The sequence below is a fragment of the Triplophysa dalaica genome, chromosome 24 (genome assembly GCF_015846415.1).
Source record: "Triplophysa dalaica isolate WHDGS20190420 chromosome 24, ASM1584641v1, whole genome shotgun sequence".
NCBI classification, from domain to species: domain Eukaryota; kingdom Metazoa; phylum Chordata; class Actinopteri; order Cypriniformes; family Nemacheilidae; genus Triplophysa; species Triplophysa dalaica.
This window is the reverse complement of record NC_079565.1, coordinates 11,865,960-11,888,860: the sequence shown is the minus strand read 5'-3', so window position 1 is coordinate 11,888,860 and position 22,901 is coordinate 11,865,960. Positions and strand designations below refer to the sequence as shown.

The 22,901-nt window shown below is 36.2% G+C and overlaps 1 protein-coding gene across 2 annotated transcripts in view; it reads left to right on the top strand.

Moving 5' to 3' along the window:
- The window catches only part of abtb2b (ankyrin repeat and BTB (POZ) domain containing 2b), a 46,687-nt gene that overhangs the window by 10,289 nt on the left and 13,497 nt on the right, over positions 1 to 22,901 (top strand). For both annotated transcript variants that reach the window (XM_056740417.1, XM_056740416.1), the window contains 2 exons: positions 16,925 to 17,074; positions 21,095 to 21,302. In XM_056740417.1, coding sequence (XP_056596395.1) covers positions 16,925 to 17,074; positions 21,095 to 21,302 — 358 coding nt within the window. The remainder of the gene's footprint in view (positions 1 to 16,924; positions 17,075 to 21,094; positions 21,303 to 22,901) is intronic.

The window sequence follows — 22,901 nt, the reverse complement described above, 5'->3', positions numbered from 1 at the left end:
GAGCAGTTGAGACACGCTGAGGACAAATTTAATGTTCTAGATCTTCCTTTCCTGGTGGCCTGAAGGAACAGATTGAGATGGTGGAAAGATTTAGCTTTATTGTTGTTCAGAGACCCTGGTCACCCTGGTTTTGGACAGGCGAATTGGACACTGAGACGTTAAGGATGTTAGTCGTAAATCAGTGGTAAGAGGCTGATTTTTGAGCTTGGCCTCCAGACAGATGGACCGTTTTAAAGGACACGATTGTCTGCGGCTTTCAGAAATACGTTTTCTGTTTTCTAATGAAAGAAATGAATATGCTGCAATACTGTTTTATCTACATAATTTTAAGCACTCAGATATATGCTTTCATGTCAAAAGATCATTAAAAACTTGCCATTCAAGAGATTCCATTTTTTGAAGGGTTGCGTATATGTTATATAAGAGCTTTGAATGGAGCTTATCCAATTAAAATCAGTGTTAGACATATTTTACAACAGATAAAATATATGTTAGGAAAGGGATAATTTAGTCAGTTGGTTATAAGCGCATTTATATAAAATCATGTATTAAAGAGAAAGATTTATTTGAATGATATTGTCTTAATAAATGACTACAAATAAATTTCAACGTGAGAAATAGAGTTATGAAAAACATGATCCTTCATAGAAATTGGTTGCCATAATGGCAGGCATTATATAAAAAGGACCACTGAATGTCTTTTTTTGTCATTGAAAAAACACAATGAAGTGATAAACCCGATTTTATTTTATTTTTTTCACAATGAACCTGATTTTTATTTCTAGTTGAAATTACAAGTTAAAAACAGAAGAAAAGCGTTCAATTGAGTAAAATCTGAGCTTAATTCATGCTTTGTTTGATGGTGTGAAGGCTTTTGTTCTCTGTTGATCTGCAAATTGTCTGGGGACAGACTTATGACTGGACACTTTTGTCCGTGGTTATAAAACCAAGCTGTGCTCAGAGACAAGCGCAGGAGAAATATGTGGCATCTGTCCTTCTTCATGTAACGGGGACATCTGCAAGTCAGACTCAAACTGAGACAAAGACAGTGTTATGACCCTGCTTTAATGAACTCGCCCCAGCCTGCGCCATTTAACGAATGATGCAAGTTTAATGACTCTTTGGTTCAGGGTACCTGATACAGCAGCTTGGAAGTTTGTTTTGTTTATTGAATGAGGTTTGGGGGAGGGGGTTGGGTTTAAAGGAACTATTGCAGACAGCGCTCGAAATCGGCACAATAGTTGGGTTTGTGTTTCTATGTTTCATGTTGTACTGTGAAGGACCGGTCAAGGGTTTACCATGAATGTGACCCAAGATGCTTGAATAAACTCCAGCCCTCCATGGGGTTCGAAGAATGGTTATTGAAGAATGGTTATGAGTTATTGAAGTTTTGTTTTAAATAAAATAAAACGTATTGTAGTTTTATTAATATTTCGAATAAACTTGGTAATATTTCAAAGTAACCTGGTAATTTTAGTTTTTAGCTATTTTTCTATTATTGCTTTTTATTATTTTGTTATTTATTTATTTTTATATTGCTTTAAAAGTTTTTTATTATATTATTTTTATATTGTCGGTAATAAATATATTTTTTATTTGTTTGTAGTTTAGGTTTCATTTATTTTCACAAGATCATTTTAATGGCTCAACTTTTTCAGTTTTTTTAGGTACTTTGTATTAGCACCTATTGTATTATTGCTTCTGTATGATATATCGCTTTATTCCTCCCTGTCGCTTTGGATAAAGCATCTGCTAAATGACTAAATTAAAGTGTAAATTATTTCAGAGGCAACATGCCTCATTTTCATTTAGTTTCCCTTTTTTGTTAAATATACTTAGGCCAGTGTTTTATTTGATTTTAATATTTGATTATAACAGAAACGTTTAAATAATTCTGATCAACTCTAATAACCTTGGAATGGATAGACATTTCATGTCTCAGTTTTTTTATATTTTAAAAACTTTAATACTTTTTCCAAGTGTCATTTTGTTTGGTTATTATTACAGTGTGGTTAACAGCTGTTCATTTCTGAAGAACATCTTCAGCTGGTAGCGAATATTTTGTCAGTACCTGTTGCACAAATACATTATAAGTCAGCTGTGTGAGACCACATAGTCCCAGCGCCTCTCTTTAGATTCAAAACAAGATGCAGTTTGCTTTCCACGGAAAACATTGTGACACTCTTTATGAATTATGAGTTCATATGCAATAAATCTATCGAAAATAGGAGGTTTAGATGGTTTGGCTTAACTTCGCTTTTCAAAGCTTTCAAACTACAGCACGGCTTGCCAACATCTTTTTTTAAGTAATTGCATTACACATTGTTTTTCTAGCGAGTTTCTTGATTTATTTTGTAGGTACATTTATAAAAATCTATATGGAATATGTATGGTTGTTGTTACAAATTGCTGTCATTTTGAGTCTGTCCAAATGGTGCACTTGATCAGACTTTCTGTTTTGTTGCCTTAGGTTACTTGTGTCCGTGAAGTCCCATTTGTCATTTTATGGTTTAAGATTTGTTCACGAGCAACCCCTCTGTGGCCATGATATTCCCCCAATTCTCCTTTTTGGACAGCTTCTCGGCGGTCTACTACCCAACAGGCCCTGCAGCATTACGTCACCAAACCATGTAGGTGAACCGCAAAGGATGAGGGCGGCATTTGGGACGAGGCCTAACGTATATACGTTTGCCCTCGCAAACGCACACACACGCACACGCTAATAGTTAGGTCTACTAAGCCCTGCTAAAGATTTTGCATCCTGCCAAGCCTCAACCCCTGTCCACATTTACGTCTTGAATTGTCATTAAGCCAGTTTGCAAGTTTATAACAGATGGAGGTTTAAGGTCTTTTCTCTCTTGGGGTCTAGATCAAGGATATGCCTCATTAACAGTGGTTACTTTTACCCCTAAGGGTCTCTAATTTTCCTTGAAAGAATCAATCAACCCCTTTTTTTACAACATGCGGACTATCCCGATCAGTTCGGAGGGTTTTTAAAAAAATATTAGTTTAACATCTCATGATACAAATGAAGGTAAAAGGAGTCTAGTTCTGAGATATTTGCTTAGAGATGCCACCTGAGGTAAGGATTCAGTAAACTGGCTGGGTGTATCCCTAGTATTTAAAGATTATCACCTTTCAAAAGTAGAACAGACTTGGAAAATACAGTTCAAGCTCCTCTATAAAGCATCTTTAAAAGCCCTATTAACCTCAGCCAGGTTCTTGCCAGGCCCGGTTGATGGAGTAACCACAAATGGCTCATAACGCTATACTGAAACTCGTGGGAAATTGGAGAGAATAACTTTCAGAGGTTTCTTGGGGGAAAACAAGGAAGGAAAAAAGGCCCAAGGAAGCAGTTATTCAACACAGGGGCAGGAAAAGATGCATTGTCTTATTTCCTGTTAAAGTGCAAAGATCTTCATTGATGATGGGTCTTCTGATGTCTCTGTTTGTCCCTGTGCAAATAAGTAAATGTGGAGTATCTGACTTGAACGCTCACTCTCATAATTGAGAAAATCGCCTGCTTTTATGTGAAGAACCCCGCTCCACGTGAGAACACATGTGGTCTGACAGGAGTCTCCTAAAATAGCAGAGAGAGACAATTAGCACTTCTCGCTTTCCAAAATCTGCAAGAGAAGCTTGTGAACCAAGTGCAAAGGAAGTCTGTGTATTTGCATATGTCTATTTCCTGTGACTTCCATGATTGAATTTTTTAGCTGATTTTTTTGACTACATCCATAACCTCATCCATTACGGCGTCAATGAATGATTTTTATGGATGGGCTTTCAGAGTATACATACCATAGAGGACCGAAGTAGGAGCCCTTTGATGCAGGGACTGTGTATTATCAATAACAATATACAGTACATATATACAATATCGCTCAAAAGTTTAGTTATCTGTTACCTGATGTATCTCCTCGAAGTTGCCCACTACAAGTGTGACGTGGACATTTACTGAAAGTGTTTTCTATTATCCGGTCACCGTTGGCCTCATTTGAGCGCTGTCCGCTCGTGATTAGATCCCCCTAAGCCAGTTTACACTTTTAACGTATATCTTAAACCTTATCTTTAGTCTTAGATTAGCGCACAGGATTTGCACCATCCCCCGTTTCTTCAGCATCCCGCTGTTATTAAAGGACTAGCAGAACAGACTGATAATTACAGTGTCAAAAGAAGGCAGTAGACAAACTAGCACACATGGCAAGAAAACAAAGCCAGTCTAGAATCCCATGAGACTGCATCACCATTTAGCGCCCAATCAACATAAACCTCTGCTTTTCTTGCTATGCATATGTCGGCTGTTTATAGAAAAACAACAGCTAAGAAGTAATGGTGTAGTTCATCTGGGTAAGATGTGCTATTAGCACATTATCAGGCCTGAAGGGAGGAGAAAATGAAGACAAATTCGGAACAGGGGGTTAGGTGTTTGCACAGACGCTAGCTGCGGTATTAATAGATGGATGCTAACTCTGGAAGCCTGTGTTTTTTATGGTCCATTCGGGTTGCTTGTATAAGTAACTGAGATGCTTGGGTTGTTTTAATTTTTTTTTATAAGGTAATAGTTAGTACTTTATAAAAAAACTGTAGCCTTTAAATAGAGCTTACCTTACCATATCTCAACTTACCCAGAGAAAACAACAACCAATTCTGGATGTTTCTAGTCCATAATTGGTTTAGCATTGATTAGCAACGCATTTGCAACACATTACCAATGGAAAGGTTATGGGTTTGAATGCCGGGGAACACACATGCTGATAATATGTATGTGAACATTGTACGCTCCAAGTTGCTTTGGGTACATCTCAATAAATCTCTCAAATAAATCTATAATGCGAAGTATAACAGATGGTGTTACACATGGTTATGCATTGTTGGAACGACTGCTAGTTTAAGAGTACAATAGTGTAATTTTGTGGGTCTTGGACTGGAAAAAATGTTAAACAAAATGGTCTGACCTTTCCTTTACCCCATGTAGGGCAGGAAACGCCTATAACATGACCATCTATGCTCCAAATATGTCTAAAGGAACTAAACAGGGGTATGTCTTGCCTCAAGGCCTGGTTTTAGTGTTTTGTGGTAAATGCAGATATGTAGGTTTTAGGAGAGGTTGCAGTGGCCTTTCCAGCATGACTTTTTTGCTATTTCCATCTGGGTTGTGTGCCTGAATGGGCCGTCTGTGGGTGGCCCCAAGGGCCTTTGGGCCACAGCTTTCTTATTGCCATCACCAACTCCTGAACAAGCATGAAGCTGCTGCTTGCTATGCCGTTTTGTTTTTAATTACCACATAATGTGGTTTGTACTTAAGTCCTGGACCAACAAACGGCAATTAACTCGAACAAAACCTTCAACTTTGACGATAAGCTGCTTGTTTCAATGAGATGTTGAAATAAAGACCCCAAACTAGATTTTTTTCAAATGAATATTGATTTTTTATAATCCTGAGTTTCGCCCCCAACTTATAGTCTCCATTAAACTAGTCTGGAGGAAAAGCAGTCCATGTTCCTCTGGGACCAGAGCCTGTTTCCTTCCGCTCTGTTCTGTGTCCAGAAGGGGGGGGGTGGGGTGTGGTAACACAGTGGTATTTGAATGAGCATGCCTGTGTTTACCCTGCTGTGTTTGTTTGTGGTTGTAGAGAATGAGGTTATGTGTTGTGTGTAGAATAGTTGTCATTTAAAGATGTCAAAAAAAGATGACCTCCAAGAGGCACCTGTAGTAATGACAGCTGGGTCTTCATGATAGTAAGAATAAGGAATTCTGGCACAGGTGGAGTTTATAAGAGTATGACGGCCATTTATGAGCATGAGTGTTATGTTTACATTGGATGCTCAGGGCACATTGTGTAATAGCATCATGTTGTCCTCAAACCAAGCAAGGTCTGTGTGACATCTGAATATGTTTATCATGGAAGACAGAGGGCCCACCTATGGAGACAGAAGTCATTGTGTTTCATGAAGGCTGCCAAATTGGAAATAGCCTTATAAGAGCCATGAAAATTTCAATTAGTCTCAGCCTGTCAGGATAGGTACTAAATAAAATATATGGCATGTAGTGGAAAGTATCCTCATTGAAAAGCTTTAAGCCGTTGGCTATAGTTGCTTTCAGACATGTCTTCATGATCTATGTGTTTAAAAGTTTCAAGAGACTATGCTGGTTTCCCCTTGCATCTCTCTGAGCTTATTTCGGGATGGAGATATGGAATGGGGTGGGTAAGGGTTTGGAAGAGTGAATGGCCGAATGCTGAGAGATCAAGAGCCAGTGGAGGAGGGGCAGTGGGGCAGAAACCCCCCAACATGCCACCCATTTTCCAACAAGCCCATCAGGGAAAGAAGAGGGGGGGGTTTGAGCCAGTAATTGTGTCAAATTTGTCAAACACATTGAGCTTATTTCCCATGCACTTCCCTGAGAATTTTTCAATATTGTTTTTTTACATTTGTATTCCAGCTAATCCACTGTTGTTCGCCTTCAGCTTTGTCTTAACTTGCTTTGGTTCCTTTCTTCAAAATATGAAAACTGTCTACTTGTTTAGCAGGTCATTCAAGTTCCAGAGTATCCTTTGGTTATTCTTGAGAAAGTTAACGTGGGAACGGCACAAAATTGATGTTGCTTGTTAAACAAGAGCCGAGTTGTTTAAGGTCCTCCCCACATGATTGAACATGTCCCAGTTCATCTCCTCCAAGGCAACCTTAGAGTCTTGTCCGCCCATTTGTCCAGTTTCTCACAGTTCTAGTGGTAACCAGCAACCACCGGATGACTGGCTTGTATGTTTTGATGGTATACCAAGTTGCGGTCTCATCTGTCTATGAATGGAAACAAGCTTTATGGCATCTGACATTGGCATACAACAGGTCTGGGTCTTGTTTTCTATGGTCGTACAAGCCACAGACTAAAAGAAAGTTGTGAGGGTGGAGAACGGCAAAACTTGAAATCCTCTGAGATAGCCATGAGTGTCTTTGAATGATTTGCGGTGAGTTTGCAAACCACAGCGTTGCCTCTGTAACAGGTCCACTCCCAATTTCTTTGCTGTTCTCTCTCACGCTTCTGTCAGGGCACATAAATCGAAGCCCGTCCAGCATGACAGAAGTGGCTCTCGGCCAGGTTTGCAATAAACTGTAGTGCTTTAGTTTACTTTTGCTACTAGAGATCAGTGAGAACTTACGTTTTAATCAACTGGGACCTTACCTATAATGACAGTTCTCAGGTGAGGTCTGTATTTTGTCTGGCTGCTCTTTTACCAGACGGCAACTGTCTCTTATTATGGCGTCAAAACATCAGCTGTACGTTGAGCTTATTTATAAACAAAGGACACAGGTTCAGGAGTTGTTGCCCTTTATTTCTCAGTGAACTTTAACGCAATCCTTTGTTAACAGAGTTAACATGTTGATTGTGTTTTTCTTCTGATGAAAAGAATTCCACATTTCCACACGTTTTTTTTTTCGGAAATTGACCCATGACCCTGAACCCAATGCTTCACACGCTCTCCTTACAAAAATATGTTTATTCAAGTGAGCCATTACTATACTTCATTTTAAATCAATGTAAGTATACTTTCAGTCTACTTTGTATGTTCCCAGAAATATACTTAGAAATTCACTCAAGTATACTTTGCTTACACAAGTACATTTGGCCTAAACTTTATATTTTTAAAATCAAGTATTCTATGTTTACTTGGCTAGTAGTTGTGGTAACTCTTTGGATTGAGTAACATTAAACCCCTTTTCACTTTTTTCACTTATAGTTTACTAAAAGTATACTTTATTTATTAAAATATTAAATGAAACACTATTAAAATGTATTGAACTAGTAACTATTGAACTATCAATATACATTTTTTTTCAACAGTAGATGCAATACAAACAAAAACATTGTTATAGGAAAATCATTGTGTACTCAGTACTGTTACAGTTAAAGGACACTCAAAAATATCCTTTTATAAACCAAATAGTGGACCAATAGTGTCTGAATTAATTATTGAAATAGTACACTTATAGGTATACTTCTTGGACATTGATGTTAGTGTATTTGGTACATAAAGTATACTAAAAATATACTTGAACTACTTGAGTATGCTATATTAAATGAAGATGAAGGATGCTTATTTTATGATAAAAACCAGTCGAACTGCAGGAACCCCACAGGACCGCATACAAAACACAGCAATGCTATCAATGCAGACAGCTGTTCAAAGCAACTGCAACTGAAGGTATATCATGATTACATAAACTTTAAGTGACCAACTTCTACTTTTCTTCTGTACATGTGGAGTTGAAACAATGATATCTTTATGAATGACATGTTTGGGTGGACTGCCACAAAGTAGCTTTGTTTCCCTGCGTGCACCGGGGGTTGCTTTTCGTGCTGAGGGGCTACAATGTTGTAAGACAGAATGTTTGACTCAGTTAGGTGTGAGGGTCAGAGGTCAAAGCACAGAGTGTTGGGATGATTTTTCACATCTGTGAGCTTCTGTCCCCTCAGGGCCCGGAGGATCAAGATACAGCCTGCTGTCAGGAGCATGATTTGGGGGAGTTTAAGTTAGAATTTTCCTCTGCATTTGAATGAAAAAAACCCTTATGAACAACTGTAGTGGTTCAGTTTTATTATTTGGTTTTATTATTAAACACTTATTTTCTGTGTTTCGTTCTTAAACTTTTGAGAAGACTCGATTACTAATTAATTAATTATAAACTCGTTTTAACAACTTCTGCTGGAAAATACAACTTATAGCTGTGTGGCACTCAGACTGGAGTGAACTTTTGTAATTACAGGCAGTATATTAAACAGTGTAATTGATCTGAATATCACATACTCTGTGCCAGGAAAGTGAGGTTTGGGTCTTTTCCTGGTATGAATTAGGTTTCCACTGTAAAATTGTGGACGACCATTACAAGATTTACTCTTGATGTTTAAACTCAGCCTACCATCTATTTCTATTGTAGTTTTTAAGATCGTAGGAGGAGGTCCTTGATTTTTAAAAGGGGGGTTTTCAGAACATATGTGCTCTGGTTTGCAGCGCATTGATTTCTGTTAACTGTACATTTCTATAAGATTAAAAACAAATGGAAACCATTACGCAGATTTGCACAAGTTTTGTAAAGCTTATTTGTGAAAAAATCACTGCCGCAGTAGGTGTGGTAGGTGGTTGTCAGGGTATTGCTTTATTGTTGCTATGGTGTTAATTATTAGTGCATTTCTAAGCGGTTGCTTACCTCCTTCAGTGTATATCAACAGGGTATTTCACATCCTTTCTATCGCCCAGCAGGCAAAGAATCCCAGCATCCAACCTTAATGAGCATAATTTGAGGTATCATTAATGTCTGTATCACAAATAATGCAGGACTTGTTACTATCCAAGATAAATGTTTTTAATGTTATTACTTTGTTTTTAATCTATAACACTGTGTTTAAGAAAAGTAAAACATTCTAAGATCATCATCTTGTTCTAAGTTTTTTTTGCTAGCCTTAGCAAACTTGAGATAGCTTGAGGCTTGATTTGAGACAGTTTGAGTGATAAAAATTGGATTTTGTTTTGAAAGAAAAAGCTTTGTGACATATTTTAACTCATTGTGGTTAAAGCACCATGCGTTTAGCTGTGCCGTCATGCTAACAAAATATAATTCTCATTCTATTAAATGTATTGTAGACAGTCCTGCTGAAACACTGGTCTCATTGATTCACGTGTATTATGTGAAACATCTTGTTTAATGAGGTGACGGGCCATAAAACCGGACATCTGAGGGAATAAGTATAGAGTGTAAGTGTGTGAGGGAGTGAGAGGAAAATAAAATCAACATTTGACACCATGCTAAATTTCCATCCATTTATGCTGACGTTCCCAGCCCATCAGATTTGCCATTTCTCCATCGCTCACAGACTGAACAGCAGACCGATTGTTTTTGGTCTCCTCTTACATGGAGGTTCTGTTCTGGAGGCGACTACGCACAGTTCTGCACAACATCTGGTGGGGAAAATGTTGAACTCGGAGGCTATTTTCATGTTTTTTTTTAGTTTTAATTAGTTGAATATAGTATTTGATAGGGTAAGCATCACTATTACTGTTACTTATACACTACATACATGTACAGTAGAGACAGAAATGTGACTACATGGAAAAAAACTCAGAACATTTTGGCAATGAATAGTGATGGCCATCTAACAAAATCTGGTATTTCGTTGTAACGTTATGAATCTGAACAGGGAAAAATTGGTCCTTATGGTCCTATATCTATTACCTGGAACATGGGAACAACGAAATCATTTGTGGTAATCTCTTGTAAACATGAAAAGAAACCACTGGCTCCACAGCTGGCTTGAATTCATAACACAGGATCTACATGAGCCATGAAGGCAGAGAGCAGAAAGTTTAATAATCATCCAGCTTGCGGCATTAGATCCAAGTAAGAGGACCAGAAAATCAGCATCCTAATCTTAACAAAATCCTAAAGCCTCCTGGGAACGATTGTGAATTGTGGTATAATATTTTTTATATTCATATAGCATGCTTGTTTTTGTTTGTTTATTTAAGTTATTTTAAAATAAACATTTCCTCTTAAATTTGCTGGATCATAAATCACAAGCGTTCGATCGTCCACGCTGTGATTCATCAGCCTGACAGGCACGTGTGAAGTGATCTGAACTCTTATGATATAAACCAGAATGTTCCCGCACAGATACAACTGCTCAACCTGGCAAGACAGATGCTCAAGTTATTTTTTCCTACTGTTCGAAAGACCCCCCCACCGGTGACCACCCTCAAAGCACTCAGTTGCTGTAACTCGACTGTTAACGCAACATTAAACATTGTCAAACAACAACATTACTTCCATATACACCAGTAGTGATGTCGCGGGGGCTGCACATTTCCATAGAATTTCCTTTTAATGCCCCCTTAGGTTAGATCAAAACATGCAAATATAAAGTGTTTGGTACAAAATTGACAAAACACTGACTTTTTAGGGTAAATACCTATTATTTGGACACAATTATTCTGAAAAAGGTAAATTACAGTGTATCAGAAAATGAGAGTTTATTTTTAAATTTACAAATGCACATGAAAAAGCAAACTATAATTGTATGTCTGTCATGTGGTAATATTATGTAGTCATTCTTCTAGGCTGTGTCTTTATAAACATTACACATGGGTTGTGTGCATTGTTATTGCTAATCCTTCTTAAATTCTTCACAAAGCTGACCTTTAGTTTACACTCCAAGTATAATATATATATGTGACCCTGGACCACAAAACTATAAGGGTCAATTTTTTAATGATTTTTAGCATAAAAGAAAAACCTGTGCTACTTATGACTTATGGTTTTGTGGGATCACATTTATCACTTTCAATTGGTTAAGCATTGCAAAGTTTATGAGTTCAATTCCATAGAAATGAAATAGAAATGAAAATTGCAATGCACTCTGGGTCGCTTTGAATAAAAGCACGAGCCAAACGCATATATACAAATGTATATATTTTGTGCAGTTAAATGTGTATTTGTGTGTTTAATATGGAAATTGTTTTCTGGAAGAAGTGGCAGGGGGAGCAGCAGGTATTACTTATATATTATACTGTATAATCTTTTTTATACTTGTATGTTATCTTTACTATGATCTACAATTATAAAGTCATAAATATGCTTTACTAGCATATGACATTGATGTTGCAACTTATCTGTTACAGTAGCTACAGTACTTTCTTGTATTAAATGGCATTACTAATGTATTAATGCCACACAGCCTACGAAACAGCTGTCTTAAGGTGCGGTTAACACTTTGTAAGTTCAAAAAGTCGACATCTGGAAGACCAAAAATCCTATTGTTTCTGGATGTGTGGGCAGCACAGCCCTAAAACAGGTCCGGTGTTTTGTGACATTTCAACCTTCATATTGTTTCTTCATCTTCCTTTGAATGGTCCCACAAACACCGTTTCTGATCGGCAGGAAATGACTGTGAAGTTCATCATGGTCCTTATGAATAAAGTGCTTGTTTTTGGAGCAGGTGGCCTTCGTTGAATGTGAAAGGCCACTTAGACATCAGAGAACAAGACCTCTGGGCCTGTGAAGGAGAGAGAGCGAACACTTTACACACTCGGATACACATTCTGGAACAACTGACGCGTGTTAGACCAAACACATCTATAGTTCCAGACCAATTAGCTAGCAGGAATGCGCTCTATACGGACAGAACTGTTGTCACTGGAAGTGTCAGACGGACTTCTTTAAATAATAGATTCATATACACTCACATTGGGAGACCGTCTGCCTGTTTTTGTAGCATGTGAGGTCTGGTGCCGGATGTGAAAATTGAATAAAAAAAATAATTTTCACCTCAGCTGGTTCTTAACTCCAAGCTAGACCAACAGATCTCTCTTTCTCTCACTTTTATCACCCTCGTCTCCCAGAAGTGATGATCCAAAACAAACAAGGCAGGGAGATTCTTTATGTATGAGTGTGTTGGGACGTGCTATGGGAAAGGCTGACGGGAGTTCAGGCTGGGTGCGGACTCGTGGGATTTTTCTCACTGTTACTGGCAGCTTCTAAACTTATTGCTGTTCGCAGAAGCCAGAAGAGTGAAAATTATGTGTGAAGTGTTCGGAAAAGGAGCAGGCTGGATGCATACCTGCTGTCAGTCATTTATAGCATGAGATACTGAATAAACGTTAGCGTGACACTGGATCGGGACAGAGAGATTTGTTGTTTTAAGCTGAATTTGGTGAGCCTACACAGATGAGATTATGCGCGGTTGGTAACAGAAGATGAATGCCATATGGTTTACCTTAAATTCCTATGACCTTGAATTGGTTTAAATTTTTAAGTTGACAATGGTCTTTTTAGGATAAATGATACACGTCTGTGCACCTGGTTAAGACAACGTATAAGAGTAATATTCAGTTAAAGAAAGTTACATCAATCAACCCAAATGATAAAAAATACTGCAGTATACTTTAGTGTTTACTAAAGTAAACAGAATGAAAATTGTAGGAAGCAAGTAGCATACAGTATTCAAAGCTTTATGACGGTAAAGTTCAAAAAGACTATAGTATGTATACATTTGACTGCAGTTTTTAGGGCTTGCGCGATTATGAGCAAAAATATAATCACAATTATTTTGCCCAATATTGACATCACGATTATTTAATGGTTACTCGTTGACTTATCAAATTAAATAATAAATATCTAATTTACCCTTTTATTCGAAAAAGGAAAAAGTAATGTAAAAAATATAAATGTATATATTTAAATAAATAATATAAAAGTAATAAATAAAAGATAAACACTTAAATACGATAACAAATAGGCCCTACTTTACTTTACAACAATGTAAAATTGTTCAAATTTAAACTCAAATTCTTAAAGGTCCAGTGTATGATTTCTAGCGACATCTAGTGCTAAGGTTTTAAATTGCAACCAATGGTTCACTTCACCGCTCACTCCACCTTTTCAAATCACTATACGGTGGCTGATAAATTATTTAGGAAATGTTCTGTAGAGCAGTTTGTCTGTTTAGGGCTACCGTAGAAACAACATGGTGAATTGGGGAACCGCGTTGTAGATAGAAATAGCTAATTCTAAGATAATAAAAACATAATGCTTCATTATAAAAGATCTTTAAACACCTCTGAAGACATAGGTATTTATATTATATTGTATTTCTGTCAATACATCCTCCTTAATACCACACAGACCTTTAGACTTTTTAAAAACAGTTTTCACAATATTCAGTTCATATCTAATTTGCCACAAACATCTCCTGACGACAACTAGACTTAGAAAAGCTTTTTAAATAAATGCTTATGACCCCTGCTGTTAGTACCACACGTGTTAAACGTATTTGTTTTGTTGTGTTCTCATTGTAAAAGGTCTATTGTAATGGAACGTACAGCGTCAGCAAATACTCAAGGCTTTGTCATGCCCTCCATACTGAAAACCACACACACACAGAGGTTATACTCCGCGCAGCTGGACAAATTTGTTGTGGGTTGGGTTTTCACAGAGAGGTTTTGTATCTCATTTGATGGAATCTAAAGCTTCTGATAAACAGTAATATCGCCTGTTGCAAACAACCACAACATATGTTTTTGTGTGTGTTGATGTCTAGGGATCTGTGCATTTATTTTTTACATATATAATTCATAATGTAGCAATCATGTTAAAAAATGATGAACCACAGAGCAGATCTTCATATGGGACGTCCGGTAATTATTTATTTACCAGGAACTCTTTGACGTTACTGTTGGAAATCCTAACCACAACTGACTGAAAAGCCATGAGGATTTAACCAAGTAATATATTTTAAACCCAACCGTCTGTCTTGTATTTGGAGGTATGCATCACAGATGACGAAATCATGCAATCATAGTGACATTTCTGAGTCTGTTTATTCATATTCAGTGGTGCTCACACCAGCAAATATATCAATATTAATATTTCTCATGTTGGTATTTATTCTTTTTGGTTCAAAAACTTTTCAGTTCCTTACTTGAACCGGTTAAGAAAAAACATACACTGTAAAAAAACTTTAATTTATAGATTTTCCTTTTAAGATTTTTATGTATTTTTGAAAACAATATGTAATTTTACTGGTAAAAAATATATTTTACCATTTTTTTTCTGGGGCCCGCTGTCAGAATATTTTAAAAACAATATGTAATTTTTTACATGTATTTTTTAAATACGGTCAAAAACTGTAAAATTACAGAAAAAGACAGAAAATGATACAAGAAAAACAAATTTATTATATATTCTTATATCCTCTAATTTGACAGGAATTTGTATTATTTTACAGTATATTTTTGTTGCTCCAGCTGACAGAAAATGTGTTTTTTACAGACTTTCTTTACAGTGTAAGCTTATGTGAATAATACAACATACCTTATGTTCACAAGAGTGAGATCTGATTTCGACCTTTCGAATGGTGGATAAAACAAACAAGATTTTTTATCTATAACAAAAAAAGCTATCAATCACCAAAACACATTAGCAACAACATTGAAACGCAGTCTTCCAAAACACTTTGGCAACCACCCAGAACCGTTTAGCATTCGATAAATAAAGCAAAGGTGATAGCAGGATATCTTTAGTTCACTCATATAAAATGCTATTTTTGTCTTTTTGTGTCTGATATTGTATCACCTTTCACAGTATTGTTGGTAGTCAGTCACCCTGAGGCGGTAAATGTGCCATAATAAACATAAATCACAGATAACATCAGAGGGTGTTTACTGTAAACAAACATTTAGCTGTGTACTGGAATTTATGATCGTGGTGTTTGTGAGCGGTCCAGAGAGCCGTTTCCCGTAGTACTGTACTGTGCTTTATAAATCGATTGTATTGGTGAAGAGTGGAGCCACTTTCATCTGTAAATATCATGCATTTCTGACCTTTTTTTGATGGAAGAATACGGGTATTATTTTGTAAATCCATGCACCTTAAAACAATGATCTCTAGTGTTCCTGTGATAATTTATCCCTAAATCAGAAACAGTTCTTATGGGACAATATTGCTTTGTTTGTGCGTCCCTGTTGGGTTCCTTGCTTGTTTCCTTTTCCTTGGCAGGGATGTCACCCCTGTAGGCCAAAACAAAGCTTTATCCCAGAAACTACAAAGAACCAGTTCTTTATCCAAACAAGTTCTGAGTTAAGTCGGCCTCAAACATCTCAGTTGGAGTGAAAAGAGGAAGAGCTAGAAGGAGCCATGAGTCATGTTATGTAATTGTATCTACCATAAGTCAATAGCTTAATGAAACCGTCTTACACAATTGTTTAATTTGGCAGGCGGGTCAATAGCAGTACAGAACACGACGCATCGCTCTAACACGGAAGGCTTTAAAGAGAATAACTGTCAGATGTTACAGGGAAGATCCCATGAATTCACCAGTTATCATCATTGAGACTGGACCACCAGGTTCTTCCAGAAAACAACAATTGTGTACGTCAGAGCAAATGTTTACTGAGGAAGTGACTGTACCAACCTTGCGCAACCGCTGTTTTGTAAAACATTTTTGTGAAACATTTGTAACGCATTGAGATTAAAGTTGCAATGGTTTAAAAGTGACAAGCAGTCAATGAGTCAGTGAGCAAGTATATAAAATAATCTGTTGAAAATTGTCGATTCTCAAGTCCAAGCAACAAAACAAAACATCCCGTTCCAGTCGTTCAGGGACAATTTCTGGTAAACATTCTTAAACAATAGAGTCCCTGTGGATTATTTTTGATAACAAGCAGAAGAATCCGAGAACCGTAACTTTGCTAAAATTGTCTCTCTGATATTTTGAATTTAGACTGTGATACCAAGCTCAACCACTAGATGTCAATGTGCCATTAGGTTTCTTTAAATGCGATCAAATTGCAGGACCCATTCAACAAATCGCTTAATTAATACAGTTATTTTACAAAAAAATATCAGACACAGACAGGAAGTTAAAGGCAGCCCTGGCATGCATGTCTGATGAAACGGTCTATAGGTGTCTCATGATCTCAGTGTGGAATCGGTCGCAGTTGCTTAATTAAGGTGGCGGTTGTGGTTGGTAATTAAACAGTTGTGTTTTTTCACAACATTACTGTAGCATGTTTGAGATCAACGGTATACTGCAAATGAACAACAGGTGGTTTTGTAAAGAACCCTTTTTTGTGATGTGAAGTTTGCATCTGCAAGGATGCCAAGAATCTGCCAAGATGTCACTCTGTGGACTGTGTTGATGTCTCCGATTTGTCTAAATGTGGTTCGGCAGCCCTCAAAAAATGCCCTATTTTCGTTTTCTGTGTACAGATTTTTATCATCCGAAATGTTGGGGCTGTTTTCACTTTTTCCTAATTTGATTAAGACTTCTTAATTCATAGCAAATGTGTATGTTAACAAGAGACCACCTGTCATGTACAAAACGTTACTTGTGTAGCAATGGAAATGTTTAAATGTCAGTATTCTCTCTGTTTCAGGTGTTTTGTCACTTCCTGCTCATTTTAGTCCATATACAGAAGGCCGACAGACAGGTTTGGAGAGCAGAGAGGACGCATACGCCGAGCTGGAACTCCGGACGCTGGAACAGGCTCTACTGGCTACATGTGTGGGCAGCATCTCAGAGCTCAGTGAGTTTTATCTGTCTCACTTCCTCTCTCCTGAGTTACACCGTCCATAATGAGCAATATGAATCTACTGTACTGTATATGACTCATAAAGGTCACGGTCAAGCTTATGAAGTCATACAGCTTATGAGAATGTCTTGCATGCCAAGACCTTACAGTATGACGCACATTGATAAGAGCTTTTTAAAAGTATTTTCTAAAATGCAGTTAAACAAAAAAAAACTCATATTTTCAAAATTAACTTGGTTTATTTGGTTTTCGTGACAAACAACAATATGATTGTATTGACAAAGAAGTTGGTGCTTAGTTACACAAACGAAGTAACACTTATAAACTAAATTATATTTTAAATAGTAGTTTACAGTTAGTTATTACAATTTATAATAAAATGAAGATTTTGGTTAGAAAAAATCATTTTTTTATTGTGGATTCCAATTAATTTTTTATCAAACTGCAGTTGGTTTGTTTTAATTTAAGCCATAATCACCGTATATAAAATCCAACTGACTAACAAAATAAAACACAATAAAAACATGATAAGATAATAAAAAATTAACAGAGTTATCTCATTTTTTAATCTAACTCTTCATATATATATCAACAAATAAATAAAAGAAAATCACTAAAAGGTTAAAATTATTATAAATGCAATAAAATAAAAAATAATACTCCAGACCACTTTGGAAAGTTGCTGGTCCAAAGCTGTTCCAATAGAACTCCCCGTTCAATTGTATTTAACAAAATGTAAAATAAATATCTTAAAGGTGTAATTATATATGTATGATTTAAAATAATCAAATAAAAATGAACCGTTGTGTTTCTTGATGAGTGTTTACATCTCGGAAAGTGTATATATATATACCTATAAAAATCTGTGTGAATAACTTGATTTATTGTATTATTTCAAGTTTCAATCTGTAAGTTTTGCCTCTATTTTGCCATCTCTGTTTCTGACCATAAAATTGCAGGTTCTCAAGTCAAATGAAGTGCCGTCACCTGTGATATTGTTCTCGACAGCTCAAAGTTTAAATCAGTATTATACCACAGTTGTGAATCAGGGTGAGATATTGAGACCACTTTAAACACAGACTTTTTACTCTACTTACACTGTAACAATACGCTTTAAACTTCGTAATGGGCATCAAGATGACTAATAATAAAAAATTAGAGCATAGAAATATGTATATAAAAAACACATTTCTTATTAATTGGCCATTTTTATAATAAATAAACATTTTCCAGTTAATGTCAAGCTCTAAAATATTTTATTGGGTAGAAATTGTGTGTTTTTGTGAATGAGGGGGGACCTTTGAATATTGTTGAATACAATGGGGTGGGGGCCTTGGAGTCAAAAAAGTTGAGAACCCCTCCACTATAATAGACTTTTGTTTATTTTTAACCAAAGTTACAGATTGCAGCTTTAAAGAACATCTCTCTGCTATCAGACTCTTTATACATTCAGAGTCAAATTTGTCATCATTGGATTGTGGTTAATATCCCCACCTGTCAGAGAGCTCAGATAACACACAACAGAGACAAGATTATTACAAGGATCATGCAGAGACACATTCGCCCGGTGTCGTCTCCTTAAACACAATGGGGAAAGAGATAGTGCCAATGGGATTTATCTTATCCAACTGATAAGTCCATTATTGTACACAACGCTGACGTCTCTGCCAAAGAGAAGGCCATGTTTGCTCTCTAAACAGAATGTTTTGATAAGAAAAAAGCTAAATGAGACGCTACAAGACAGACGAAAAGTGTTTTGCTTATTATCTTGTCGGTTAAGTGCTCAGTGCACCAGTTTGTCCAGATAAATCCAGCAGGATGAACAAATATTTCCCTTTTATCAAACAGGAGAGAAAGAAGCCTCTCCTCTCTTCCCAGACAGTGTCGTCTTTAGATAATGTTTGACTCATATGTCTTGAAATGAGACACGCACTGTCTGTCTCCCTGATTCAATGTTTGGTTTTCTTGATAAAGACAAAGCCTGTTGTGTATTTTGCTGGTTCTGTTGGTCTATTTTGATGCCAGTAAATAAATAAAAACTGCTTTTCTCAGTTCTTTCTCATAATTAGAAGTAGTTTCTCATAATGTTTTTGGAGTTCTTGAAAACAGGTTACCAAAGATCACAGCAGTAGCTATTCATAGAAACACTTTGAAACATCCAACACACATTTTCACGCCCACTACGACTGTTGGCTCATTGTGCTATGTTTTGGTTCCCTTCTCACATGAGTTTACATTTGAAACTGGGATATTTTCAACGCTAAAGGAGTTTCTTTGTAGGCACAGGTCGTCGTTCTCCTACTCTCTTTCCTGCAGAGTTGTGTTTACCCATCATGCCACGGGCCCTGCGGTGGCCAGGTTGGATTTACTGATGGAAAGGCACGAATTTCCTTCTGCGAGAACCCAAACACTCCACTGTTTGTCTCTTACAGCACAAGCGCACGTTCATGCCGGCTAAACATTTAGTGGGGCGTTAGGAAAGGCCCACAAACTAAACAAATTCAGTGAGAGCTGTCTTTGTACACGGTCCGTAAGCTTGATGGCTTATTTGGCACTTTCCCCACGAGCGATGGTGTAGGTTCGATCCAGCTGTACCGTGGAGGATGTGTGTACAGTGTGGGGAAAGTTACGGATGTCTACAAACTAATCAAAGTGTGGCTCTGTTTAGGGGTGGGTTTAATGTTTTGTTTGGAGGGGCGCTTAGGGCAGTATTACGTTGAACTTTGTGAATGTTGTATTTAATATCTTCAGTCCAATAGAGATGATGTGAACGCCAGGGTCAGGCATTAGGAACAAAGGCCCATAACTTCCTGACGGCTTTATAAATTCTCTTAAGACCCTTTGTAGGGCGCGGCAGAGCACAAAAGGGCCCTTATTGCTACAGATTTGGCATCTTTCGGATCAAAACTCAAGGGGCAATTACTTCCCATGTTCCCACAAATGGAGCAGTCAGTCTGCAACATTCTCTTTATGTTGAGTTTAATTCCACTGTCGAGGCAGATATTCGTATATATACTCTAAATATCCTCTCAAACAGAGAGTAACATGAGGAAAATAGTTCAGCAGGTGTGTGAATTGTTCAGAAACTGGTTTGAGGAGAGACATTATCCATGTCGATTCTTTTTCCATATTAGCTCTACAATAATGGATAGCTTGTGGTTTTGGTTAGTGTTCTGTTATGTAGGTAGGCAACATGATATAACCCTCTGTAAAAGTGTATAGGAATACTTAAAAGTGTATGTAAAAAAAAATATATATGTTAATATTGAACATTTTGGAGTCGTGAAGTGGATGTCAGATGCATTCTTTTTTATATTTCAAGTCAGTTCTTATGATTTTATCATACTTACCACATGCATATGTCTATATAATGTATTTATTGGTTCTTGTCAGGGTTATTATGGTTAACTGAAACAATTAAAATATTATTTTAAATGTGAAGGTTTTTTTATTTTAACCTTCAAACATTAGAAAAATAAGAGCCGTCATCTTAAATAATTTTAAGTTAAACAACGAAATTAAGTAAAAATTAAAGGGGAAGAGCAATAAAAAAAAACATATATGATTTATATAATAAACATGTCATTATAATAATATGATTACTAAAAGGAAATCATTATAATTATACAATTATAATGAAGAAAAAGAATAATATTAAACTAAATTAATAATACTATTGGGGGGAGGGAAATAAATAAAAATATAACTAGAATTTACATATAATATAATTATTATATTATTATAATATAATTATTAAATAATTATTTAATATAATCTAATATAATAATAAAACCACAATAACATTAAAATTGTATCTTTTGTACTTAAAATTTTGCTCCACTAAGCGAGAACTACCTTCACTGATCGATCAACCAATAAGATTTAAGAATACAACAATGCCTAACAATATTGAATAAAAATGATCTCACACTTATCAGTGATATAAGGATCATTCTTGCTTCGGAAAAATTTAAATTCTCGTATAAACTGTTAAATATGATGTTTGTTCATCAGGTGACCTGGTGTCACGGGCCATGCACCACATGCAGCGTCTCAGTTCTGTTCGGCACGGCCTCAGTCCGGCTCGGCACGCCCGCCAACAGCCCGTCTCCTGGTCTCCAGATGCCCTCCACACTCTCTATTACTTCCTGCGATGTCCTCAGATGGAGTCCATGGAGAACCCCAACCTGGATCCACCCAGGATGGCCTTAAGCAAAGAAAGGTGAGTCTCATTACTAACCCCCTCCCGTTAATCCAGTCTAATCCACACAATGAATGGACTAAACTAATGAACACCCCGAACCCCTAATGGCCCATTGACATGTAAGTAAACTCTGTGAAATCCACAGCCTGAAGGAACTTCTAAAGCTCTTAATGATACAGTAGAAGTGTGAGGAGCTCCTGAAATGCCTTTCCCAGCTGCTGTGTTCTGGAAATTCATTACATTCTGTTTCAGAAGATGTTTGTTTTGAGGAATGGCTCATTGGCTGCCCTTGTCTCACTTTGAGGATGTCCTGAGGGCACAAGTATTACTGAAGGTTAATAAGATGATTTACGTATGGCAAGGTTGAGTTACAATGTGATGATTCTAGTGAATCCCATCTGGACAAACGCATCTATAAAATGAACTTTCCCAAAGCTAATTCTAATATAAAATAATAAAATTCAGGGTTTTGGTCAAGCTGCGCCCTATTTAGAAACATTGACTTTATTAGGAAAGTTAACTAATTAGAAAATATTTGAACGTTAATTTAATAGCATCAAGTAATCCCTTAAATATACACCAAAGTACTCTTAAGAAAAGTTCAAGTTTATTTTTGAGTTTACATTATAGGGGTGTTTACACAAAATTACAATTGTATCATATTATGATACAAAATATAAAAAACTGAAAATTAAAATAACAGATTTCTTTCCAAAATATTAACAGTGTTTAATAACATTTGTTTAAATGAAGAATTGACAACATTCAATGCTTCGGTATATAAATTAATACAAATTAGTCAATCCGTCACTTAAAATAAAACACAATTTTTACCCAGAATTAAAAATAAACAACCATAAGAGAGAACCTCGTAATGCAGTGAAAGCACAAATTTAAAAATGAACAAAATATTAACATTATATATATGGTAACGGGTGACACGTTGGCAGCTCAATCAATAGAATTGAACAGATGTCATACCGTAAAAAACCATAGCTATAAGAAACATATCTTAACATTTTATTTTCACATTTATGTGCTCCATCAGTATTTCTTTCACTTAATAATTAATATATATATATATATATATATTGTAAACACATATATATATATATATATATATATATATATATATATATATATTGTAAATACTTGTAAGTGAACTATTTAAATAATACTTGGCCCAGTTTGTTTTTATCCACAACTATGTTTTTCTAAAAGTACATTCAATGTGTCCCTATGGTGTGACAAAATTTAGAAAACAATTTTTTAATAATAATTATAATTTTTTTTATTATTATTAATAACAAATACTATTATTTAAATTATAATATTAAACAGCATAAGAAGAATTTATCTTCATTCTTTACTCTTTCTAAATTTACTGTATATTTGTCAACTACCAAGTTAGTAAAAGAACATTAATAGCACACTTGAATAAAAGAACTGCTGTTAATAATTTCCTTGTGTTGCCTTTAAACCAAAAGCTTTGTGGACAGTTTGAGATGTTTCCATTCAGTCATTCAATTAATCCGGAAAGCGATCATAAGCTCAAAAAGCTTCTTGCAACCTTTAGCAAAGCTCTCCCAAAACCTATAACAGGGCCTCCAAATCTTT